Here is a 27965-nt window from a genome sequence, read left to right as displayed (position 1 = left end):
GACAAGGTTAATGGAGGCCGATCAGAACGGAACTTGGTGTGCCTGTTTGACTCATGGCCCCAAAGGTCTGTGAGAAATTTGAAAAAAAATCGGCCACATTTTTCACAGGTGTAAACGATTGTACATTGCACAGTTTTCCCACATACACGAGATATATGATCATATGATAAAACTTCCAATTTTTCGAATTAGTCCTAGGTTTTATCTGGAAAACACTGCAGTACAATTCTTTGGACTCTCTAGGTCAATAATTATTAAAATAAAATGTTGAAATTAACCCTTTGGGAAGCTACATTGGGGTCGTTTACAAAAGGGGCATGTCCGAATTTACCCAGAATCCTATAACAGGGTACCCGCGGGGTCTTAAAATCATTGAAAAAGTCTTAAATTTGATAATCTCAAATTAAGGCCTTAAAAGCCTTGAATTTGGTATGCAAAGTCTTGGATTTCATTACAAAGGTCTTATTTTATTTATTTTTGCCTTTCCTAGGATTAAGATCATACCGTAACAAAATTAACTGTTACTAATGTAGGTTAATTCAAAATTCATGCAGCGTAAAGCTGAGTGCACCTCGCGCTCCACGTCATAGCAGAAAGCGCGAAAGCGTGCGCACCCGTTACTATGGTTACTAGGTAGGGCTGGGCGGAAAATCGAGTTCTGGGGATATATGTATATGATTCCCCAACGCGATGCGGGATTATCCAATATCTTTCATATCGATATGGTTTGAGGCCACACATGCGCGTGCGGGTTCTGCGCGAAACAGAAGGAAACAGGAACACGCAACGCCGGTCAACACAGAAAACATACTGGTCAGTAAAATGAAAAACAATGGTTCACTTATCTGGAGATGGTTCAGATTTAAAATTTCCTATGAGCAGCAAAAACAGCCCATCTGCAGGGAATGTTATAAATCAGCTGTATCAAACTGTGGAAGCACGGCAAATCTCTTCCACCATTTAACGTTACAGTTTTACAATAAAGTGAACTGCCAGCCAGACGGGCTATCGTAAAGTAAGTTAGAGGGCTCCTGCCAGGTCCAAAAACTCCTCAATTTAGTTGTATCAAATTTAAGGCCATTAAACGTTTTAAATATGTTAAATAGCATAAGAAATATCAATTATAATTTAGGAGGTCTAACATTTGGGGAGGGAAAGACGAGAATCGCGATAGGGCTGGATTATACTTCAAAAGGCAATGATGTCATTGAATAAAAACATAGGTACTGCACGTTTTAAGGTCAAAACGCCACACGGATGTCTTTATATGAATGTATCTGAAGGGAACCGACTGTCCTCAGAAACATGTCGTTGGCATTTTCATTTCATGTCTGATAAAACTGCGTCAATGCTGTTTTGTATACAGCCGTTACTAGGGAAACCGTAATATTTCAGCGCTCCTAAAGCGCCCCCCCGTGACGGAGAATGACATTTTATTTCCACATTTTTTCAGCTGTTTGTCAAATGATTGCAATTATCGACCTGTTTTTATGCAGCAACCACAAAGAGTTGTAAATGTGAAAGAAGTTAATGTGCCTTCTCAATATCTAAACAATTAAGACAGTAATATTTATGTTTTAAATATAGAAATAAACTATATACTCAATTTATCCCTTTTAATGGTATAAAGGCTGAAATGGCATTGTATAAGCTATTTTGTTTTTGTGTGTACCTGTATCTGAATTATAAATCATGCCATTTTATTGCTGAATATTCTACATTACACTGTCCAATCCTACTCATACTGTTCATTTTACTTGTGCAGCTCTCAAAAAGGGTCATAAATTGCCTTAAATTGATATTTAAAAATTCTGCAGATACACCAAATAGTGAAATAAAATTACTTGCTTGATATTTGTGTATTGAAAAAATTGCAGCCAAGGCAGCAGAGCTGTGAAGTTCAAATTTATTTGTTTATTACAAATCAAATGTGTGTTACGCTGTTGCGTATGTATTAAATATAACTGATAATTTAAATAAAATGTTTAATTTAATTCAAGTAGCCCACTTGTACATAATTATTTTCTAGGGTTCAAAATTTATACAGATTTGACATTTTCCCCTCATACTTCTGTCGGAATGGGTACGAAGTTGGCATTGAATTTCATTTGAAATGGTATTAAAAAGGTCTTAAAAAGCCTTGAATTTCATTTGGAGGATGCTGGGGGTACCCTGAAGCCTAAAGGAAAACTCAAAACTTCACAAAACCTGCTGAGCACATGCGACAAGTGGTTCTAAACAAGCATGCACATTTTAAGGAGATAGGACCACAGCTGGTGCTAAAACTGTCATAAACGTTAAAAAAACATTTCTATGGTAAATTACCTGAATCTGCCAAAAATGCTTTTCTAAATCATTGATTTAGGTCTGTGTTTCTCAACCATGGTCCTGGGCGCCCCCCCAACACTGCACATTTTGTATCTCTTCCTTATCTGACACAACCATTTCAGGTCCTGGAGATGTTTTCTAATGAGCTGATGAGTGCAATCAGGTGTGCTTGATTAGGGAGACACACAAAATGTACAGTGTTGGGGGGTGCCCAGGACCAGGGTTGAGAAACACTGATTTAGGTGGTTACATGCTTGCTAAATAATGTCTTTTTTCATATGTGCCTTATTCCTTAAAGCACTTGAACCCTGGTAAACGCTGCTTGCAGCTATATTTAATTTGGATGTTTGTCTATGTATACAGTATGTATGGTATTTTTTAGTCTTTTGAGTAATCCCCTGGTAGTATAAAGGCTTGTTGGTTTAAATTTTTAAAGGGATAGTTCACCCAAAATGAGAATTCTGTCATTAATTACTCACCCTCATGTCGTTTCAAACCCATATGACCTTCGTTTATCTTCAAGACACAATTTAAGATATTTTTGATGGAATCTTCTGATACTGCGTGGTACTGTCATGAATGCATGTCAAAGACTTGACAGGAAAAAAAAGTTTTTTTTTTGTTTGTTTATTTACTGCAAACAGAAAGTATTCTTGTAGCTTCATAAAATGAAGGTTAAACCACTGATGTCACATGGACTATTTTAATGATGTCCTTACTACCTTTCTGGTTACTGTCTTTGACTTTTTTTTATCAGAAATATCTTAATATGTGTTTTAAAGATGAACGAAAATGTCACGGGTGTGGAACGAGGCAAGGATGAGTAAATAATGACAGAATTTTCATTTCCTTGCTAAACTATCCTTTTAATTGTATTGTGAAGAGCCTGTGCTTGAAACATCACCTGTGTGATAGTCTAGTATTAAATTTGTGCATTTTTGGAGCTTTGGTGTGCTGACTTTTGTTTTGTTTTCTTATTATATTTTTGCTTTTGTTTTGTTCATATGTATATGTTGCACCTGAGATTGGTTAGCCCACCTCGCACTTTCTCTTCCTCTTCCTCTTCCTCGCAGGGTATCTTTCAAATCTCCACCTTCCTCGCATGTTTATCATGCCTGAGTGGCTCCCAATCGTTCAAACACAGTATTAGTAGTACAAGGACACAGTACATTTTTGACTGTACTCCTACACTGTCATATGTCAAATCCACTGTCAACAAGTTTCCAGTGACAGGTCATTTGTCTATCCACACTAAATGCAAAATATTTTGTCAGTGAATTACAGCCTGCTTTATAAAGGGCTAAGACTAACTGCTCAACTTGTTGTTCAGACAACATGCTGAGTGCTGACTAGTCCTTCATGGCAATATGTAGTTTTGCTTGTCCCTCACAGAAACAGTAGACAGTAGAAAGTGATAGCAGATTCCTTTGGTGAGAAGGGGAAGGGGATTGGCCAACCCAGGCTCGTGAAGAATATTTGCCTGTGGCAACATTTTTGCAAAATGATGTTACGTTGCTTCTTGCGCATTTCACAGCAGTTTCAAAGTGAAATGTCAAAGAGTTGCTCTAAAAGGTTAATGCTCTATCATGTTTAAAAATAACGTACTCATACACTACTTTACCAGGTGTGCTACCGAGCAAGTGTACTTCATTAGAAACACCATATAATGAGCTGGGTATATTCTACAAAATACAAAAACCTACAAAAACCTCATTTTTTCCACATTTTGTTTTGTTGCAGCATTCTGTTAAACTGCTTTAAATTAGTTTTCCCCACATCAATTTACACTCCATACACCATAATAATGACAAAGCAAAAACCAGATTTGCAAATTTTACAAATTTATTAAAAATAAAACACTGAAATAAGTACATTGCATAAGTATTCCTCCCCTTAACTCAGTACATAGTTGAAGCACCTTTACAGCCTCAAGTCTTTTTGGGTATGATGTGACAAGCTTTGCACATCTGCATTTGGCAATTATCTGCCATTCTTTGCCTCACCTTTTCACCTCTCAAGCTCTGTCAGCTTGAATGGGGGCTGGCAGCATTTTCTAGAGTCCTAGTTGTTCCAATCGTCTTCCATTATGGATAATGGAGGCTACATGCTTCTGTGAAACTTCAGTGCAGCAAATTTTTTTTCTGAACTCTTCCCTAGATCATTGCCTTAATACAAGTCTGTCACTGAGCTCTACAGGCAGTTATCTTGACCTCAGGACTTGGTTTTTCATACTCATTCAAATGAATTTGCCACAGTTTAACTCAACTCAAAGTGTAGTAACATCTAAAAGCAATATGAATGCTCCTGAGCTAAATTTCGAGTGTCCCAGAAAAAGGTATGAATACTTATGCAACGGGATCTTTTCAGTTTTTTATTTTTAATAAATTTGCACAAATGTTAAAAACCTATTTTTTGCTTTGCCATTATGGAGTAGGGAGTGTAGATTGATGTGGGAAAAAAAGTAATTTAAAGTAAACATAACATAAGGCAGCAACATAACATAATGTAAAAAAAAAAATGAAGGGGTATGAATAATTTCAGGCACTGTAGTTTACAAAATCAATGTTTTTGAGGTCATAACATAGTGTTAAGTCTTCATTAGTGAGTCGTTAATTGATCATCTGTTCCTGTATTAATAATTTGTATGAAAATGAATATAAGTTGAAATTTAACTGCTGCTGTGTGCAGTTCGGTTGGAATTGTATGTTTTGCAAAACTAAGTAGAGGCACATTTTTCTAATGAGCCTGGCTCATTCTTCATCTGCCACATTTCTGAAAAGCCAATATTGAGAACAGCCATTGGTGGCTTTAAATGAGGGTAAATATTTGCACCCTGGAAAAAGATTTGAGTTTATCTTCATGAGGGTTTAGATGATGTTTTTGTCTAACTACTTAAAAAGCGTACTGTTTATTTAGATCAAATGCTTAAAGATCTACTTAGATCAGATGAACTATTGTGTTATGAAAATAAATCTACAGCAAACACATAGGAAGTTGTAAATAATGCAGAAGTTATCGTAACACAATAAGATTTAACTACTGTTTTTTTGAGCCCAAGGTTATTAAAATGTAATTTCATGGGGCGGCACACATTTTCAGAGTTATTTAGGCTGTAATATAATTAATATTATCAATTATCAAAGTGCATCTTGATCTCACTGTGAATTCATTCATTCATTCATTCATTTAGCTTATAAGTTTTAATCAAAATGTAAAATCAGTCTTCAGGTAAAAACATTACATACTTCTCTTTTGTGATTTATGCTGGATTTCTCCAATCATTTAAGGTCATTGCACACTGAGTCTGAAATTTTCGTATGCATTTTTTTTTTTTTTCATATTCGGCATCCTTTTCTATCACGCAGAAAATCAAACCTAATCTGAATTTTTTTTAATTATGGATGGAAGTTTTGGAGGCAGTGTGTAAACATGATTGACACAACTTGAGGTTGTATTTAATTTTTTTAATGTGCAAAAATTTCTGCAATGACCTTTAGTCTGCTTCGATTCCGTCTTTTTCTTATAGTTGACAGCAATCTCACATTTATCTCTGCCTCCATCCATATCAGCAACTGACTGATTGAACCAAGTACCTGTCCCATATTTATCCTTAAAAATCCTTAATATCTAATTTTGCTACATTGTGTTTTGTTGTTACTTCTAGAGCATATATTCACAATATGATTAAAAGTCCTAAATATCAAAATCCTCAATGAAAAGGAAGAACATAAACACTTGTAGGGGAGGAGTGTGTCTTTGTTATTGCATTTATATGAGAAGTTTGAGAAGCGTGTGTGAGCAAACTCTCTCTAAAGCAATAGCAAACTGAATTAACTGTGGAGGTGTGTTGAAGTCATCAAACCTTGCAGCAAAGTTTCATCAGATCTCTGTTAATTTGATCTGTCAAGTTGTTTATGAAGTTCTGCAGTATTGGAAAGTGTTGAAAAAGTATTGGGGGTAAAAAACGAGTACATCTTAGGTTTATATCCATAGAGTGTTGCAACAATATCACCAACTGCTTTATCCCATCACTGCAATCCCAGATTAAAGCTGTTCAAGTGATAGAAGCTGTCAATCAGAAAACACACTTCGGTCATGAAATTTTCATCATGCATTCGAGACAGAAATGTGACCGCGCTCTAGTGATGGTAGCCACAGAGAAAAGCAACATTCTCCTGTCTGAATCCACAAAATCTGTTTCCATTTCTCTTGCCATTGTCATCATGATGTAGGAGTAAATCACTGTGTTGAGCTAACATATCTCAAAGCAGCCCGTGAAACTATGTTGTTCGTGTTGATGTGCCATCCAGAATTAAGATGCCAGTATTTTTACTTGTCATTGTGTTCAAACATCAGTATTTTTTGAATAGGCCACCCTAGATTATGTTGTTTCTGTCTTTTTCAAGATCATCGTAGTCTTGTCAGTGAACCGTTTCTTCTTTTATTCTTGAGGACCCATGCTACACAAAGTGGCTGAAAGAGCTTTCTTTTGCTCGAAACATGATCTGACCATGATAGCTTGTTAGGCTTTGCACTTTATGTCAGTGAGTTTCAGAGTTTCAGAGCTTCAGAGGAAATTGTGTGTTGAAGCTTGAAGTGCCTTCTCAGATTGTACTCCTGCATCACAGCAGAACACTTGTTACATGGCTAGAAACTTATTTTTTCAGTCCATTCTTTACTTAACTGTCTGTTAATTCCACCTATAAAAAAAGAAAATAACGTAAATTATTCACCCTCATGACGTTCGAAACCCATAAAACATTGCCCCCTTTTGAAATACAAATTAAAAGAAAGATTTATGTTTATCAATTAAAAGTCTATTTCCCTTAAATTTGGGGAAATGATTTGATGCATAAACATAGAGCAATACAATTTTGGAAAATAAAAGCTCAAATGGGCTTTCTTGACACCCAAAAACCAAGGAGCCACATTTAAGCTTTTACGAGAACCAATGAGGTTTATTCTCGCAGGTCAAGCAAGTAAGGTTCAGCTTCTGTTTAGCTTCTTTTTACTTACAGTGAGAAAAAAAATATTTTATCCCTTGCTGATTTTGTGCATTTTTCCACTGACAAAGAAATGAGCAGTCTATACTTTTAATGGTAGGCTTATTTGAACAGTGAGAGACCGAAACAACAAAATGCATTTGATTTATATGATTAACTTTTAAAATTGTTTATATACTTTTTGAAGTGTTAATGTTTTGGTGGAATGGACTTCCAATGGATAGGCAGAAACCTCACAGCCAATTTTTGTATCAATGAAAGTCTTATGGATTTGGAGCGATATGAGTATGAGTAATTGATGATGACATATAAGGAGGACTGACGCTGGCCACTAGTTGACTGCTTGCGCATTTTAAAAACAGTTGCAATCAAAATTATTCAGCCCCTCAGAGACTGCAGTACTTTAAAAATGCAAGCTTTTCTAAAGATCCAGGATTTTATAAAAATTTCATCTATAACAATTTACTGGCATGTTAAAAGTGATAATGCCATTGCCAATATATAATGTAATATTTTTGAGTTCTGGGATTTTTTACTAACGCAGCCATGTCATTATTTTTCAACCCCTTTTTAGCATTGCTCTTTTTAAGTCACATATATGTATGGTAGGGAACAAAATAACAAAAAAAAACACAAAATTAAGCCATTAGAAACTCTATAAAAAAAACATAATTTGCTTGAGCTGTTACACATACATAAACTTTGCGTTGAGTCTGTTGAGTAGCAAAAATGGCAAAGTCAACAGAGCTCTCTCAAAAGCTATAGTGAACATTATAGTTTTATTACAGCCCCGGTTTCACAGACAAGGCTTAAGGCTAGTCCCAGACTCAAGTGCATGTTTGAGCTGTCTCAACTCATCTCGCTCTGACATATCTCAGGATGCACATCTGTGACGTTTTCTTCTAAGGCATTTTTATAAAAACTGCTTAAATATCTTCATTTAACTAAGGCCAAGTCCTGGCTTAAGCTAAGCCCTGTCTGTGAAACCGGGCCTAGATCATCTAAGGCTACATGAAGCAGCCGTATTCCTTAACTTAAAATGTGTTGTACCACAAAACCTTTGAGGCTATTGAAGAAAAAGCACAATATAATAAATTTGATCAAAGCAACTGAGAAAAGCCTGCAATGTACAGCCAAGACTTGCAAGATGACCCGATGAAATAAGCAAAAAAACATTTAAATGCAGTGTACAAGAAGAACACTAGACAAGTATGGCCTTTGTGTTGGGGAATGCCGCTCTTGACCAAGAAGAACATAAAGGGTAGACTTGAACATGTAAAAATTAATTTGGGTAGACCTATGGAGTTCTGAAAGAATGTTTTATGGAGTGACCAAACTGGAACTTTTTGGACCCATGGATCAGCGGTACACTCTTAAAAATAGGTGCTTTAAAAATACGATGCCATAGAAGAACCTTTTTGTCTAAATGGTTCCATGAAGAACCTTTAACATCTGAAGAACCTTTCTGTTTCACAAAAGATTCTTTGTGGCAAATAAGATTCTTCAGATAATAAAAAAGGTAAGCAAGAATTGGTTCTTTAAAGAACCTTTGACTGAATGGTTGTTTGTGGAACCAAAAATCGTTCTTCTATGGCATCGCTTGAAGAACCTTTTGAAGCACCTTTATTTTAAGAGTGTATGTCTGGTGCTTAGAAGCTTAGAAGCAGAAGAACTCCATCTCCATCGTCAAACTTGGAGGTGGTCAGTCCTGTTATGGGGTTGTATTACTGTAGCAGGAAGTGGAAATCATAACCATATGAAGGACATCATGGATTCTTTGAAGTATCAGCCCATATTGACAAGAATTGTGATGCCTTTGTTGCAAAGACTGAAGCTGATGATCAATGGACTTTCCTGCAAGACAGCTATCCCAAAATATACATCCAAATCTACTTATGCTTGGTTTAGGGATCAGTCCTAGAATGTACTTGAGCGGTCTGTTTAGTCTCCAGATTTAATTATCATTGAAAATATTTGATTCGATTTGAAGAAAGCAGTAAGAAAGTAAAAACCAAAGATTATTAGTGATCTGGGAGATTTTCAAGCAAGGAATGGGCCAAGACTGTAGTAGAGAGGTGACAGAAGCTTTTAAGCACTTACAGGCAGTGTCTATTGGTAGTTTCAAAGAATAAACGATTCTGCACAAAATTTGACTTCTGGGGGTTGAGTAATTTTTAACTTGAATGTTTAGTGCCAATTTGAAATTGATGTTACATTCTCAGAATGTGAAGGAGGATGAATAATTTTGATTTCAACGGTAGATCATTCACCCTTATGATGTTCGAAACCCATAAAACTTTGTTCATATTTGAAGATTTTTGTTATAAAAACAATCTATTTATATTAATCACTTTTACAGTTTTTTAAAAGAAAAAAAAAAATATTTTTTAGACTTTTTGAAGTGTTAATGTTTTGGTGGAATTGACTTTCAATGGATGGGCAGAAATTTCACAGGCTTCGTAAAAAAATACTTTAATTTCTGTTTCAAAGATGACAGTTTAATAGATTTGGACCGACATATTCCTAAAATTAAGCATTCCTGTAGGTAAAAAAAGAAAGATTCTTGCAAACCATATAAAGAGGATTGATGCTGGCCACTAGTTGACTGCTCCCACATTTTAAATATCTGTGGCATTTTGATCACTTTTGGTGAATTTTCTTCCCCATGCGCTGGTTAATTTCTGCCCTAACTTCTGCATGAATCACGGTTTCTATAGTGCTGCTATGACATTTAGAGAGGCTGCTGGTAAATGGGAAATTACACCGTTTAAGTTGTGCATTGCTTCTTAGCTGTGGCAATGTCACAATCAAGTCATTTGTATTCATGCCGCTTCGCCTGACAGGGTTTTCATCAGCACAGAGGTCTGAAATGAAATAGGTGTCACTTCCATGGAGCATGTCCAAGGGTGACATCATAGGAAATAATTACCAGCATTTTGCCAGACGATTACACACACAGATTCCAAATTTCTTTTAATTATCATCCTCCACCTCTTTCTCTACACTTCACAGTCTCATCTCCCTTGTAATCAGCATTGTTGTTTTTTTATGTTGCAGGGTAATGCTTAGTTTCAGAAATGCCGTACGTAGATCGTCAGAATCGAATCTGTGGCTTTCTAGACATAGAGGAAACGGAGAACAGCGGCAAGTTTTTACGACGCTACTTCATTCTGGACACGCTGGAGGGCAGCCTGGTGTGGTATATGGATAACCCTCAGGTACCTTCCCATCTCCATCTCTTTCACCTTGTCAATGCATTGCTAAACGCAGCGGCTCCTAATTTTACATCTGAAGGCCTCCCTTTGATTTACCACTGCTGTGGACGTTGTTACAGTACCTTGCAAAAGTATTCATACCCCTTCACATTTGTTATGTTGCTGCCTTATATTAAACTGCTTTAAATTACTTTTTTCCCCACATGAATCTACACTCCATACACCATAATGGCAAAAAAAAAATCTTTTAACATCTTTGCAAGTTTATTAAAAATGTAAAACCTAATTGATTCCATTGCGTAAGTATTTATATCTTTATCTTGGACAGTTGAAATTTAGCCCAGGGGCATTTATATTGCTTGTAGATATTACCACACTTCGAGTGAAGATAACCTGTGGCAAATTCAATTAAATGGGTATGATTTGAAAAGGCACACATGTATTAATGAAAGATCTAACAGCTGAAAAGGCATAACAGAGCAAAAACCAAGCCCTGAGGTTAAAAAAACTGCCTGTAGAGCTCAGAAACAGGACTGCATCAAGCCACATATCTGGGGAAGAGTTCAGAAAAAAATCTGCTGCATTGAAGGTTCACAGAAGCATGTAGTCTCTATTACCCTTAATGGAAGAAGTCTAAAACGACCATGACTATTGAGGATTGAGGGACTCATCAGAGTAGAAGTAAAGCTCAATGCACCAAAATATTGAGATTGAGCCTTAATGAAAACCCAGTCCAGAGCATTGAGAACCTCAGACTAGGCAGAAGGTTCACCTTCCAACAGGGCAGTGACCCTAAGCACATGGCAAGAGTGGCTTATAGACGATCTATAAATGTCCTTGAGTGGCCCAGCCTGAGCCTGGGCTTGAAACCAATCAAATATTACTGGAGAAACCTGAAAATGTCTGCCAGACCCCATCTAAGCTGACAGAGCTGAAGAGGTGAGGCGAAGAATGGCAGATAATTGCCAAATGTTTATGTGCAAATCTTGTTGCATCATACTCAAAAAGATTTGAAGCTGTAAAGGTGCTTCAGCTAAGTACTGAGTTTAGTGTATGAATATTTATGCAATGTACTTGTTTCAGTTTTTTTTTTTTTTTTTAATAAATGTATAAAGTTGTGACAATTCTGTTTTTGCTTTGATGTTATGTGCGTGGAGTGTAGATGTGGAAAAAAATCATTTGAAAACAGTTTGTCATAATACAGCATGGGGTGTGAATACTTTAGCAAGGCACTGTACATGTCAAACTTGTAATTTTGTCAAATATGGCAGTATGGTATTCCTCAGGGACTTCTCATTGGTCCTTTTAAGTTTCACATACATTGTTTTATAAATACATTTTGAATTCAAACCAAATTTGTCATTTTGTTTTTTTGAAATATTAGAATAGTTTGATTGCCATAACATCAGTTTTGGTGCATATCTCTGCCTGTGTGTCCAGAAACTTCATTGGTGCCACAACACCGTGACTGATTCTACTGCACAAAACTTACACCAACTAATATAGTCCAGTTCCCAAACTAATAACTCTTATGATGTTTTTATTGACTCAAAAACACTGAATACTACTACTAAATTAATAAATAGCTTTTACTGAATTAATTAGACTTACTTACTGAACTTCAAGTTATTACCTTCACCATGTCTGATCTCGAAATGCATAAAAAAAACATGAAATCTGAAATTATAATTTTTGTCAGTAGACCACTGAAGGCAGAAAATGCAATAAGGAATTACTTATTTTCCAAATATTTCTTACTTAAAAGTGCTAAAAGATTAGTTAGAAGTGTCAAGAGGAATCTGGCAGTAGAACCAGACTTACTTAAGTTCTCACGATTTCCATCCCTAGTTATTGAAAACACAGGGTAGAGTAAAAACACTGCACACCATAGTTCAGCAAGACAATGTGGTGTCTCTGTGGTTTTTGAGCAGTAACTGTAGAGAACTGCACCATCAGTGCTGTCAGAAGCAGGAAAACCGTAAACCACAGTTGACCTTTAACTGCTATCACGGTTAGAATGTTAATATGCAAAACATTTCTTCTCCTACACACCTTGTTATTATTATAGTTTTGGAAAGCATCAGTTTATGAACTTTCTGCACAGATATTGCAACTTTGCTAATAGTGTCTGTCTAATAGTGGGTTAAGGATATGAGTGCCATGGCATCTGTTGGACTTTATAATCTCATATCGTTTTGGAGGCATTGATCTCTTTTTGCCTCCAGACCAATTTAACCATTCAGATCTGGCACAGTTATGGTGTTTGTATGTGCATAAATGTATTTGCATGTGTGTGGGTTAAACTTTACTGAGTCTGAGACTCCAGACCATCCTTTGCATTTAAAGCAGCTTTAGCCCTAGGTGCACTTGCATATAGTTTCTAAGGTAGCTTTGCAGGTAAGTCTCTTGAAGCATGGAGACTTTGCTACAGTCCTTCTGGATTTATTCTGTCTCAGTTTGTTCTGTTTTTTCATGTCATTCCAGACAGACTGGATGATGATGAGATCAGATCTCTGTGTGGAGCACTGGCTGTTTGCAAACTCCTTGTGCGAACAAAAATCTCACTGGATTATTACAATAAATGAATGTTTGGAAATATAAACTGATATTTCCTATTGACACTAGGGGTGTAACGATACACCAAAGGCACGATTCGGTTCGGTTCACGGTTTTGGAGCCACGGTTCGGTTCGGTTTCTGTTTGTTGTGGGGTTAGGGTTGATGTCATCTTAACAGCAATGCTAAGGAACAATAGATTCACTTAATAACAAGAACAACTAAACTTTTTCTTTATTAACTTTGCCAACCCATTTTAGTACAGTCGGGATACCTGAGTAAGTTAGTGAAAATTAGACATTCACTTGTCCGAGTGAAAAATTTACTTGTCCGGGGCAAAAAAAAAATGCCTTTTTTGATGTAAATTAATCCATTCTGAAGCAACAGTCTCATCACTACTCTATAATGTTTTACTTTAATCTGAATATTTGTGATATTTGCCTTAAATTGATTTCTAGGACACTTTTTAACTTTATTTCCTAACCTTACTAACTGTATGTGTCATCATTCACATCAAATTCTTAAATTTTATCAATACATCAAATTAGAATAATTAGACTCTGTATGGTTGCACAAATTAAATCAGTATCAACAAACTCCATCTTTCCGGGCCTGCAATGAAATTGACATTTAACTGTATGTACTTAGACTGTTCAATGAAGATAAGAGGTTCCAAAAAATGCATTTACACAGTAAAATTGCAAATACATAAATAATGTAATAAGATTAATGTTATACCTTTTTTTTAAACATAAATCTAAAATATTGGAAAAATGCAATACCTTTAAATATAAAACCGAACCACCAATAGGTGGCAGTAGTCACTGTCTTAATGAGCGAGTCACGGATTCAACCATAGATGGATTCAACCAGTTCGTTCACTGACTCGATTCATTAAAAAAAAATGCTAAATCATTCAGTACTGAAATACCGCTGTGTTGCTCGGAGATTCACGGAGAGGTTCTGGTTCTGTTGTTGCTTATAACTATTTTCGTTTGCAAAAATGGTTAATGATGTGTCTAAAATGTAAGTCAGTCAATATTAACTACTAGTTTATTGAACTACTGTTGTATAAAATCAATGTCACTCACGTTTGCAATCGTAATGGTGCTTTCCTACCGCAGTATGTTTGTTCATGCTTGTTTCTTTGTGTATGCTGTTGAGCCTATAGTGTTGATTTTCTGTGAGTCAGATAGCCTGCACGAGCTTGATACTTGATACCGTCCGTTTTCAATCATCTTAAGTAATAAAATCAGAATTATGCTCACCAAAGTTTCGTTGCTGCGCTAGTTATTGTTTGTAATTGATGTTTTAATCAGGTTACTTGTCCGGTTGGGCAAGTAAAATCCCCTTTCACTTGCCCTTTCACAAAATCCACTTGTCCCGGACAAGCGTTAATGTCAAGCCCTGAGTAGTAACCGAGTTTGATCGCTCACTGAAGTCACATGACATGACATGCACTTGGAAAATACTAACTTTAGAATATAATATTTAGAACAAAATTTAGAACAAAAGCTCATCATTACTAATACAATTTAATCAAATGTGATAAAATAAAGATGTGTTTAAATTGGTTAAATTAGTTAGAGACAAGTGACGTCAATGGGCAGCAGGGGGCGTGAGAGTACCGCGGTACGCCACGAGAGTTTCGCGATACGTATCGTGGTTGGTGTATCGCGATATTTCGGTTCGGTTTGTAATATCGTTACACCCCTAATTGACACACTACAGCAAAAGATAGAAATAACTGACTTAAAACACTTTTTAGCTAATAATAATTTTGGCCACCACTGTAGAAGAAGAGTTTAATGGAAAAAAAAAAAAAACTTCAAAAACACTAGTAAAACTACATTTCAACATAGTAACCCATGTAGATGAAATGGCATTCAAAAACATGACGCTCAAGTTAAAATATGTTCAACTTGCACGTCAATTTTTTTTCCCGGTATGTCTCATTGTAACTGATACTGATGTTTCAGTGTCATTCAGCTTGGAGCAAAACAGGAAATCTCAGGCAAAACATGACCAGAACTGAGTTCACTGATCAAGTCAGTGTCAGGACCTGTCTTTTTTGATTCTTTATGTTCTATCTTTGTGTCTTTTAATGGATTCTCTCTTTACTCCTGGCTACTGCAGGTTCTGTACCAATCGCTTTATCTAAGACTCCGTCAGTAGCCCCAGCCAGCATCTTTTATTGATGCCACGTCTGACTTTGAATAATTTACCTCACTGCATCTGTAGATGTGTGCTAAATCTTTCATAGACCCCTGTGCAATTCTACAACTTCGGAGAATACATAAACTCGCCGTAAATGTATTCTGTCCACGTTTGTTTTCAGACACTACTCAAAACACACACACAAACACACTTCTCATAAAGTTGGTGTGTGTCATTTTATATTCTGAATTTCAGCTCTAATGATTTCAACCCTCTCCTTCCACAGAATCTTCCAGAAGGAACATCCAATGTTGGCTCCCTCAAAATAACATATATATCCATGGTTTGTAATTGATCTGTTATTTCTGACTAATGATGACTAGTTATTACCAACTTTATGTTCATAGACATGAATGATAAATTTTAAATTGTGCAGCTTGTCAAAGGGCTAGTTCACCCAAAAATGAAAATGACGCTATGATTTACTCACCATCAAGCCATCAGGTGTATATGACTTACTTCTTTGAGACGAATACAATCAGAATGATATTAAATGTCCTGGCTCTTCCAAGCTTTATAATGGCAGTAGATGGGGTTTAAGATTTTAAAAATCCAATAAAAGTGCATCCATCCGTCATAAAAAATAAAAAAATACTCCACATGGCTCCAGGGGGTTAAGAAAGGCTTTCTGAAGCTAGATAAATATCCATATTTAAAACTGTATAAACCATACACGTGTGCACAAGAGTGGTGTTCCAGCGAATTACATGCGGAGGCACATTGAATAGAGCAAAAACAAAACACCGGTCACAAATTAAAAGTACAAAATGAGGATTTGTAAAGAAAAATGTAGAAGGGTTTTGATGTAAGCCAAGATGAGACTGGTTTTCCTTTGCTGTAAACAAAACTTGGTTCTCGTGAGACTAGCATATTCTTACCAGAGCTTACTCTATGCCTATGTCATCTGCTGGAATGCCTTTCAACAGTTAGTGGAAGCCAGAGATGCTTTCTAAAGTTTTAAATATAGATATTTGTCTTACAAAAATGCATTGATTCACTTCAGAAGGCCTTTATTAACCTCCCATGTGGAGCACTTTTTATAATGGATAGATGCGCTTCATTGGACTTCAAAATCTTAAACCCATTTACTGCCATTATAAAGCTTAGACGAGCCAGGCCATTTTTTAATAGAACTCTGATTGTATTCGCCTGAAAGAAGAAAGTCATATACAACTAGGATGGCTTGAGGGTAAGTAAATCATGGGGTAGTTTTCATTTTTGGGTGAACTCTACCTTTAAGAAATGTGTGCTAAGACTTTTGTACGCATTCAGATTCACCAATTTCTTGTAATGGCTGACCATGTGATCCAAACTCTTATGTATATGAATACAGTGAGAGGAAAAACATTATTTGATCCTCTGCTGATTTTGTATGTTTGCCCACAAATAAATGATCTATAATTTTAATGGTAGGTTTATTTAAACAGTGAGAGACAGAATAACAACAACAAAACAAAAAAACTCATTTCAAAAAAGTTATAAATTGATTTGCATTTTAAAAGAGTGAAATTAGTATTTGACCCCTTTGCAAAACATAACTTCATACATGGTGGCAAAACCCTTGTTGGCAATCACAGAGGTCAGACGTTTCTTGTAGGTGGCCACCAGGTTTGCACAGGAGGGATTTTGTCCCACTCCTCTTTGCAGATCCTCTCCAAGTCATTAAGGTTTTTAGGCTGACATTTGGCAACTCGAACCTTCAGCTCCCTGCCCCAGATTTTCTATGGGATTAAGGTCTGGAGACTGGCTGGGCCACTCCAGGACCTTAATTTGCTTCTTCTTGAGCCACTCCTTTGTAACCTTGGCCATGTGTTTTGGGTCATTGTCATGCTGAAATACCCATCCACGACCCATTTTCTCACCCAAGATTTGACGGTACATGACCTTGTCTATCGTTCCTTTGATGTGGTGCAGTTGTCCTGTCCCCCTAGCAGAAAAACACCCCCAAAGCATAATGTTTCCATCTCAGTGTTTGACAGTGGGGATGATGTTCTTGGGATCATAGGCATCATCACCTCCAAACATGGCAAGTTAAGTTGATGCCAAAGAGCTTGATTGTCGCATCTGACCACAACACTTTCACCCAGTTTTCCTCTGAATCATTCAGATGTTGATGTTCAAACTTCAGATGGGCCTGTACATGTGCTTTCTTGAGAAGCACCTTGCAGGCACTGCAGGATTTCAGTCCTTCACGGCATAGTGTGTTACCAATTGTTTTCTTGGTGACTATGGTCCTTGCTGCCTCCTTTGCAGTTCTGGGCTGATTCTTCACTGTTCTTATGATCATTAAAACTTCACAAGGTGAGATCTTGCATGGAGCCCCAGTTTCTTCCATTTGCAAATAATCACACCAACTGTTGTCACCTTCTCACCAAGCTGATTGGCAATGGTCTTGTATTCTATTCCAGCCTTGTGTAGGTCTGCAATCATGTCCCTGACATCCTTGGACAGCTCTTTGGTCTTGGCCATGGTGGAGAGTCTGGAATCTGATTGATTGATTGGTTCTGTGGACAGGTGTCTTTTATACAGGTAACAAGCTGAGATTAGGAGCACTCAAGTGAGTGCTCCTAATCTCAGCTTGTTACCTGTATAAAAGACACCTGGGAGAACAGAAATCTTGCTGATAGATGATCAAATACTTACTTTACTCATTAAAATGCAAATTAATTTATAACTTTTTTTTTCTTGTTATTCTGTCTCTGACTGTTAAAACAAACCTACCATTAAAATTATAGACTGATCATTTCTTTGTCAGTGGGCAAACAACATGGATACAAAATGAGCTGGGGATCAATTCATTTTTCCCTTACTGTAAAACAGCTATTTTTGTTGTTGTCGTTGTTGTTGTTGTTGTTATAGTGGAAATATATGTTATAGTGGTTTTCGTAAATGTGTACTGCGTATTTTGTCATTTAAAGGTTAGCGATGCCACCAAATTGCGACCAAAGGCGGAGTTCTGCTTTGGTAAGCAACCAATTTTTCTTCTCTCTCCATGTCACTCAGAGGACTCAGTACACAGAAGGTAGAGCATGTTAGACCATGACCCCTGACCCTAGCTATTGTTTCTGAGATCAGAGCCAGGGACAATCACACACTAGGGGTTCTGGGACTTTACCCGGTGGAATTAGATGAGAGGCCACTGTTAGGAGAGTACGTGAGCAACACAATACAGATACTAAAATTAGTCACACATCGAGTCTGCTACTCCAAAATGTTTAATACCCTGGAGTAATTCAGTCCCAGTTTGCTATTTGATTCTTTAATGTTAGATGTTTACTAAAAGCGTGTTTAATTTATGATATGAAAGTCCATACTTTTGTTATCATGTAATAAGGCAGGTTGCTAGTATTATGTAATACTACTCTCATAAATTTTAATCTTAATATCACAGCTGTTTTAATAGGCTGTTTTGGAAACATGGACAGTAAGTTTCACGTGTGTTAAGCTAACCACATGAACAGAGAAACTATAGGAACTACGTCTCTAAACAGCCACACAAAGGGGACGTGAGAGTTTTCACTTTTAGACTTGTACAGAAAGTCATTTAACTCTACTTTAGATTAGTTTTTGTTTAGCTTCTTATGGTTAATTAGTACAGTGACATATTAAGGATGAGAAGTTCAGTCTTGTCAGTAAAGTGAGTGTGCACACACACACACACACACACAAACACACAGACACAGAATTTGACTGAATCATACCTCATTAATAGTGGTTAACTTTTACAGTTTGGGCCAACTGCATTCATATCAGCAGTGAACCGTTCCAAAAAAAGCATGTTCACATCATCCAACTGAACTTTCACGTCAAACAAACCTGTATGCTCACTGAAATTAGTAGTGTGGAAGCACCCTTATTCAGGCCTAGAAGCATGCACTTAGACAGGAAGAGACTGTTTGATGTCTGACCGACATGTAATCCATGTTGCCAAATCCGTAATGCCACGAAAATGTAATTATATCATCAACTCTAGATTGTTTAAATATAAATCTTTGTGTCTTCACACAGTCATTAATGCTGGAATGAGGAAGTTTTACTTGCAGGCGAATGATAAGCAGGATTTAGTAGAATGGATCAGCGCACTCAACAACGCCACCAAAATTACAGTAAGTTCCTGACCCTGGATCCGATTCCTCTTACTAACCAGAAAAGATGGAGATCCAAACTGGAGTAGTGGAGAACTGAATCCTGTACAGACACAATTAGCCTACATTATCACAAGTTTTGAATAGGAAAATATTACATCCATCATTCTCCAAACCACTTTCCCTGGGTATGCTGAATCCTGTTTCAGCATCTCAGACCATACACTTAGATATTTAGCTGAGATAAGTCAACAGAAAAAAATGCACTTTGTTAAAAGCTAAAACATGCATACAGTTGAAGTCAAAAGTTTACATGCACCTTGCATTTTGCAGATTCTGCAAGGTGTATGTAAACTTTTAATTTAAACATTTTGTTTATTTTTATAATATGTATACATTAATAGGACACACTATGGCAACATTTTCTAGCATGCTTCACACAAACATGCACTTAAGCTTCACATAACTATTTTTTTCCTATCTGAACAGCTTTCCGAGCACCTCATGTCTGATCTTGTTTAACGACTTAAAGTACAGTGCTGTAGTACAGTACTATCCCATGAGCCAATGACACTCTCTAGAAAACATCTAGTCATCTACTGTCTCATAAAAGTATCCAAAAGTAGTCTGAAGCTGTTTATGTTGTGATATTTGGATTAGGTTACTAATACATTTATAGTTTATTTTGGAAAAGATGTTTAAAGTTCAACCCTTCCATCCCTGGTTACCCATAGGCTGATGGTTGTCTTTATTTGTATTACTTAACTTTAGGGAAAGTATCGAATCAATGAATTCTGATGAATCATGAATCAAATCAATTCACACCCCTATTGATTACATCAGAACCTCTATTGTGAAAAAGTATACAGTACATGTTCTTGTGAACAAATTTCGATTCATATTGGCGTATGTCAGCTATCTAAAAAGTCGGCTTTAGTCAGCTTAAACACATTAGGACATTTATGATGCCTGCATAATCAGGATATTTAATATAGACAATGTCAAATCATAATTAAGATGCTGCTAATAACATTGCTTGAATGTTAATGACAGTATTATCATGCAGTGCAGGATGTGTTTGCAGCTGGATGCTAACATGGTAACATGATTAGAATTGGCAGTTTGTTTTGGGTCAGAGACAGCATGTGTAGCGATGGTGTATTGATCATGGAAGTGTTTTTGGCCTGAAGGCACTAAACGATAAGCTGCAATCCCCACAGTAGTGTCAGTCAGTCTTTACTAGCAGGCGGTTGATCACTGTGTCAGCTGGACCAGAAGGACAAATTATTAATTTACACTGAGTAGAAGAGAAAATGTCTAGTTTTGTCTAGTCTATTTTGTCTTACTGCAGCAACATAACAATTGTTACAAACTTTGCTACTGTTATTCCTCAACACTATAACTAATTGAGTTCAGTAAGACTTTTTAAAAGTCACAGTAAACGCAGTAATATTGTGAAATATTATTGAAATTTAAAGTAAGTCTTTTCATTTTTAATTTATTTAAAATGAAAGGTATTCCTTAAGAAATTATTCTAATAGCGTTAAAAAAAAACATTTCTTATTGTTATCAATGCTGCAATGACATGCAGCTTGATATTTTTGTGGAAACCTTTTATTTATTATTTATCATTTTTTTTGATGAAAGCAAAGTTAAATAGAACAGCATTTATTTAAAAAAAAAAAGAAATCTTTTGTAACATATTTACTTTTGATGAACTGAATATGTCCTTGCTGCATGAAAATCTATGTTTTTTTAAATAAAAAAAAATATATATAGCTGCAAGCAGTAATTACTGGAGTTCAAGCGCTTTAAGGCATTTAAGCACGTGCAAAAAGACATTATGTAGCAGGCCTTTGTCTGCAAATACAGGTAATTTATAATATAAATATTATGTTTTCCAATCGCCTTAAAACTGTGCATGCTCGTTTACAATCATCTGTCGCTCACCAGGTTTTGAGTTTTGAGTTTTGCTTTAGGCTTTATAGGTAAATTCGGACAGGTGCCTTTTCTAAATAACCCCATTATAGCTTCCCAAATGGAAAATTTTTATTACCTTTATTATTGATCTAGAGAGTTTAGAGAATTGTACCGCAGTGTTTTTTTCCAGATGGTTTGTTTGTTTTGTCTCGGGACCTCAAATTGAGCTCTTACATAAATGTCCTGAGTTTGGCAAAGATCTCTCATTCCATTCAGGAGTTATAGGCCTTTTACTAAAAGTGGCCCTGCCCCTTTTGAACGTTTTGGCGTTCCTTTGCGATGGTGAGTTGAAAGTATTTTGGATAATTATTGATATTCGCTCTCTAGAGCATCTTTCTGCACTGGTTTTGTTCCGTGCAAAAAAAAACCTAGGGCTAGTTAGAAAAAAAGTAGGTTTTGCAAAAAATCTAAAATACATACTTTTTTTTTCGAATACTTTTGATCACTGTATCGCACCATCAGAGCTTTGGTGACATTGTCAATGGTGTGACTAGACTTCTACCATCCCTCTAAGTTTCAAGTCTCTACGACTTATGGTTTGGTCTGCACGATCTTCTAACTATTACGTTAGGGTTTCGGTGCTACCCGGTTGAACACCTACTGCTTTGCAGATCCTTCTGAAGATCAAGTGACTAATATTTATATAAAAAAAAATATGTAAACTAAACCTAAATTGCTTTATATAAAAAAAATCGTAATTTTATATTTAAAGAGTAACTGTCATTTCAGGTCAGTCCTCTTATTTACATATTTTGGTGAAATCTTTTGGCATTGTCCAATATATAAACTATACGGACCCCAAATGGAATGGTTTGATTTAAAAATGATAGTCCTTGTCAAACCTTTTTTTGAATAAAAGATTCAAGAACTTGTAAATGCACATATTAAGAAATTAGCTGTCACAGACAGGTTTGATATGCTTGTTTTTCTTTTCTCATTTCTTCTCCAGGTGCCGAAGTTAGGCGAGCAGGTAGCTCATAATACAGCAGAAGCATGTTTTGAAACATCGGGTGCCACAAAACAAGTGTCTTACAAGACCGAAATCATAGCAGGAGTGCCCATCATCACCACCACACAGGTCAGTTTACCTTCATGACACATTAAAGGAGAAGTCCGGTGTGATATTGACCTAAAGTGTATTGAATCATGATACCGAGTGTGAACGTACCTTGCATATCTCATCTCGGTTTGTGTCCTGCAGTCCGAAATCTGGGGTTAGTTAGCCGACGCTAACGACAGGTTGTCAATGAGAGTGAATGGGGCATCGGAGTAGCCATGTAAATAAATCACTGTTTTATGCCATTTACGAGGTACAAAGTAGCTCCACACTTCATTGGTAGACTTCCAAAGGCCCTGACATTTAAAACGAGACATTGAGAACTCAGAAAAAGCACCGGTAGTTTATTTACAAGAAGATTTATACAGACAGTACCTGGAAGAAATTTACCGGCCGCCGCCATCTTGAATTTAGTCACGATAAGTCGAGTGTCGAGCAGGAAGGAAACTAGTCGTCACTCGACTTATCGTGACTAAATTCAAGATGGCGGCGGCCGGTAAATTTCTTCCAGGTACTGTCTGTCTAAATCTTCTTGTAAATAAACTACCGGTGCTTTTTCTGAGTTCTCAATTTTAAATGTCAGGGCCCTTGGAAGTCTACCAATGAAGTGTGGAGCTACTTTGTACCTCGTAAATGGCAAAAAACAGTGATTTATTTACATGGCTACTCCGATGCCCCATTTACTCTCATTGACAACCTGTCGTTAGCGTCGGCTAACTAACCCCAGATTTCGGACTGCAGGACACAAACCGAGATGAGATATGCAAGGTACGTTCACACTCGGTATCATGATTCAATAGACTTTAGGTCAATATCACACCGGACTTCTCCTTTAACATATATTAAAGGAGTTATGATGTTGCTAAAAAGAGCGTTATTTTGTGTATTTGGTGTAATGCAATGTGGTTTAAGGTTCAAAAAACACATTATTTTCCATATACTGTACATTTTTGTTGTTCTTCTGTGCCCCACCTTTCTGAAACGCATTGATTTTTACAAAGCTCATAATTCTGAAAAGCATGGTGTGCTCTGATTTGCTAGCTATCTAGTAGGGCTGCACGATATTGGGAAAAAAATTACATTGCAATATATTTTTTTCTTGCGATATATATTGCGATGTGTACAAATTCATTTATGTTCATCAGGTTGTTTTTGAACTGCTTAAAAATCAAATAATAATTCAAGAATAATTGGGGTAATTTTGTAAGCATTTTCAAAGAATAAAAAAATGTAAAAGTACAGTATAATCAAAACCCTGAAATAAAATACTTTTTAAAGCTTATTTTGGGTAGTTTCATAAACAGTTTGACTCACCTTATTCACTGTCAATTCAGGCAAATCAAGGCTCTAATATGAAATTAATAATGAATGTTGCTTTTACCCTGATGAAAGGGAAATCAGCTTCTTCCTTTCACGAAAAACATTAAAAGCTTAGCCAAGATGGAGGAACAGCTGATCATAGCTGTTACAGGGATAACATTTTTAGCAGCAGAGCTACTGCAAGCAATTTTTAGTTTTGGAAATCCATTTATCTTTGATTATTTATCTTTGCTGAAACTTCCGCGTCTTTACGAGAGCGCGGGTCATGGTTGCTTAGCAACGGCAGACGCCACTCTGCCACTCAAGTTACAGAGCGCTTTGGAAAGAAGGAGAAAGTGACATGTGAATGGTCCCTTAAATTCGTAGTGTTTCCGCGAGTTGTGACAACAACTAACAGGCACTCCCGACAAAGCACCTGTTTTTGGTCAGAAGCATCCTTTTTGTATCCAAAATACTTCCATATGACCGACGTTGCGTTTCTTTTTGCGACCAAATCTTCCATTTCGGCGCTTTTCTCCCGTCCCGCGCTCATTTCGCCATGCGCACGCAGAGACTGCATGCATGAAGTAGGTGAAGCAACGTGTGCATTGTAGTTTTTAAAGAACCTTTAAACATGAGTTAATTACTTTATTTTAGACAAATATAGATCCGTGAATAGAAAGTTTAGAAATATAAAAAGTACATTTTTAAATCAGACACATAAATTTTTTTTGCCCTGCATCGTGACTGCCACGATGTGACTATCGCGCATGCGTACATCGCGATGACGATGCTGAAACGATCTGTCGTGCAGCCCTACTATCTAGTGTGTTGTGATTGGTCGAATACCTCAATCGTGTGACAGAAATGTTACACCACTTACCATGTTGTGATGCTGTGTCCCAGTGTGACGACAAAAACAATAAAACCCATTATACCTGAGGCATTTGTTGCATCATGATTAATGATCATAATGACTCTGTCTTTTTAATACTGTCTTTTTATGTGTCTCATTGCACTGTGTAAACAGAAAATTATGTCTGCATTTGTGATTGTAGAAATGACAAACAATAAGCACTACACTTCTCAAAACTTGCATTTGAATAGTCAGTAGCAACTTTAAATATGACTGTTCTTGCAAAGTTGGAATTGCCCCACTTTATAGAAACAGCCTTTGTGCACAACAGGAAACAGTCCTCCATAAAATGCGCTGCACACAATCGAATATTTGCGTTGTACTGTTCTGGAACAGTGTTGTAAATATAACTTAACCACTGATTTCTAGTTGTGTACTCATTTGGAAGGCCAAACAAAGTAGTTTCGCTTTCGCAAGGAAACACAGCTTTTCCACAACATGGCGGCAGCTGCAACAATACTACAGAGAGAATAAAAGTTATGCCTTTGCGTTTACATTTGGGCAGTGTTATGCAAAATTTCCCACACAATGATGTAGATTTGTGGGGAGCGGTTTTAGAAAGGCGTGGATGAGTCTTAGCGTTTGTAAAGAATATCTCTTTAGGTTTAAGACTTTAATCTGTAACTTTGCAGATCTTATATATGCACGAACAGGTTGTAACACTCCTAAGAAAAAGGAAAACATTAAATCACATCATATGACCCCTTTAAAGGTAGCTCTAATGCTAAAACAAAATCCTCTAAGAAACACTGAGCAGCACCATGATATCAGATGGTTTATGCTTTTTTTATGCATATCATGGTAATGAATGATTAGCACTTTCATTTACCATATGTTCGTGCAGTAGTATTAGTGATAATGATGTAGCTAATGCAACACATTTGAATAAATAATTGATGTAATAAACTTTATTGTATGGAATTGGCTTTCAGGAAAAGGGTGAAGGTCAGAATGGTGCAGACAAGAGCGGACTGAGGAAACCTCCTAGTCAGCTGCCGTATTACCTAAGCCGGAGTAACCAAGATCAGTCAGTCATTAAAGCTGGATATTGTGTCAAACAGGGAGCTGTGGTGAGTAAAAAGTGCAGAATAAGTTTATACATGTGTTTTTTGTGGAGTATCATATTTCATACATTAGACTTTTATGGCTCATGTAATATGATATAGGAGAATATAGAGCTCATACTCGATTCAGCTCATACTTTATTCAGAAGCCCACACTGAGCAAAAATATGCAATTTGATGCATTTGCTGATATTTATATGGCTAAAAAAGTTAGATGAAATTCTGATAGTACAGACTGTAAGTCAATGAGATGGTTATTATAGCAGACTACTTACATAAGATACATATAAATAAAATAAAATTGTCACTTTATCTCCAAACAGTACATCTTAGTAAGATACTATTTAAATGCTTGGTTTTATTTGATCAAATACTTAGTTTTTAAAGTTCTGTAGTTTTTATTATGGGTTACAAAACGTAATGCAATGCAGTGATGATTGCGCTGCAAAAAATACTTTTCTTACTTAGAAATTTTTGTCTTGTTTCCAGCCAAAATATCGAAAAATTCTTAAATCAAAAATGATTTTCTAGACGGGTAAAAATTATTGTCTTGATTTCAGAAAAAGCAAGTCAAAATTAAGTGAGCTTTTGCTTAGAACAAGCAAAATAATCTGCCAATAGGGTAAGCAAAAAAATATTTCAGACAGAAAACAACATTATTTTTCTTGCCCCATTGGCAGATTGTTTTGCTTGTTTCAAGCAAAAAAAGCACTTAATTTTGACTTGTGTTTTTTTTTTTTTTGAAAACAAGACAATAATTGTTACTTTGTTTCTTGATTTAAGAATTTTAGATATTTTGGCTGGAAACAAGACAAAAAAAATCTAAGTAAGCATTTTTTGCAGTGTGAGAGATGTACAAATAAATGTTCCACAAAGAGCTGATGTATCATATAAGTGTTCATCTTGAAATATTACTTAAAATATTACATTTATTCTCAAGGCAACTAGTAAAAATTAATATATATTTCCCAGAAAAAGACAAATGTGTCATGTAACACAACCTGGATTTTAGAATTGTACTAAAAGGCCTTTTACTTGCTAAAAAAGTATAAACTTTTGTACTAAATTGTGTACAACAGGTTTATCATCAGCTTGATCATGTTGATAATTTAGATGTCTTATCAAATATGATACAGTTGGCTTTATAGTATGTTCACATTAGCAATATTTAGGTGAGGTTTTGCCATCAAAAAGGACCAATTCTGTGGTCAATAGCGTAGCAACAGCTTATACAAAGTCACTTTCAAACCTAGCAGCTTTCTGTTGGTCAGCATGGTGTATTTGCATGACCAACTTGAGCATGAATGAAATCTGCCCTCAAAATTTTGCTTAACAGTTGTAAATATAACTGTAGCTTAAGTTTTCAAAAATGAACACCTGTTATGTGTGAAATGCATGTCTACGTGATTTAAAAATGTATTATAGATTGGCAGCTCAGTAGTTTTTTTGTAACAGAGACGTCTTTCTGTCTTTCTCTAGATGAGAAACTGGAAAAGGAGATACTTCATACTGGATGACAATGCACTCAGCTACTTCAAATCAGACATGGTTAGTCTCTCTCTCTTTTGCTTCCTGCATCTCTCCAGAGTCTTGCGCACGCCTGTTGTCCTTGAATTCTTCTCAAACCCACTGACCTGTTGAGGTCTTTGTTTTCATTGTGTTTTGCACCTGTGCGTCCGTGAGCCCATCTATAAGCTCCCATCTGATAAGTGAAAGTCCGGCCTGTGTATTGTTCATGCCATCTGAGCCTGTGTACAATCACATTTCACCAATGAAGCATATTTACATATGAGCCACTAGAATTAGACCAATGACTCATGTGGGAGTGAAAGCTTGTGTCCAGTGGAGACTAGACCTTGTGTGTGTGTGCGTGTGTGACTGGGTGGTTGTTTGAACTTGTTCACAGTGTTATGAATTCCTCTTCCCAGGCGGACTGTGTCCAAACATGTCTGTATCAGAGACGATTGCTTTAAAGGTGCCATAGAATGGAAAACTGAATTTACCTTGGCATAGTTAAATAATAACAGTTCAGTACATGGACATGACATACCATGAGTCTAAAACACCATCGTTTCCTCCTTCTTATATAAATCTAGTATTTGCAAAAGACCACCGAAAAATAGGTCAATTCCAACATAACAGACTGTTACGCAACATCCCCGTGATCGTTAATAGTTACGCCTCCAACATTTGCATCGCCCAATCATCACTAACGTCAGCACATAAGTTAAACAAGGCAAGCCACT

At 36.4% G+C, this 27965-nt stretch overlaps 1 protein-coding gene across 5 annotated transcripts in view; it reads left to right on the top strand.

Annotated features, from left to right (window-relative positions):
* plekha1b (pleckstrin homology domain containing, family A (phosphoinositide binding specific) member 1b) overlaps nucleotides 1–27965 on the top strand; it is a 112363-nt gene that overhangs the window by 6123 nt on the left and 78275 nt on the right. For all 5 annotated transcript variants that reach the window (XR_012341597.1, XM_073828996.1, XM_073828998.1 and 2 more), the window contains exons 2-8: nucleotides 10389–10549; nucleotides 15545–15601; nucleotides 18237–18282; nucleotides 19327–19424; nucleotides 22333–22461; nucleotides 25588–25725; nucleotides 27199–27267. Coding sequence is in view for 4 of the 5 variants with exons in the window: in XM_073828996.1 (XP_073685097.1) it covers nucleotides 10409–10549; nucleotides 15545–15601; nucleotides 18237–18282; nucleotides 19327–19424; nucleotides 22333–22461; nucleotides 25588–25725; nucleotides 27199–27267 (678 nt within the window). In the remaining variant the exon portion in view is untranslated. The remainder of the gene's footprint in view (nucleotides 1–10388; nucleotides 10550–15544; nucleotides 15602–18236; nucleotides 18283–19326; nucleotides 19425–22332; nucleotides 22462–25587; nucleotides 25726–27198; nucleotides 27268–27965) is intronic.

Source organism: Garra rufa, chromosome 22 (assembly GCF_049309525.1).
Source record: "Garra rufa chromosome 22, GarRuf1.0, whole genome shotgun sequence".
NCBI lineage: Eukaryota > Metazoa > Chordata > Actinopteri > Cypriniformes > Cyprinidae > Garra > Garra rufa.
This window is presented reverse-complemented; position numbering and strand designations above follow the sequence as displayed.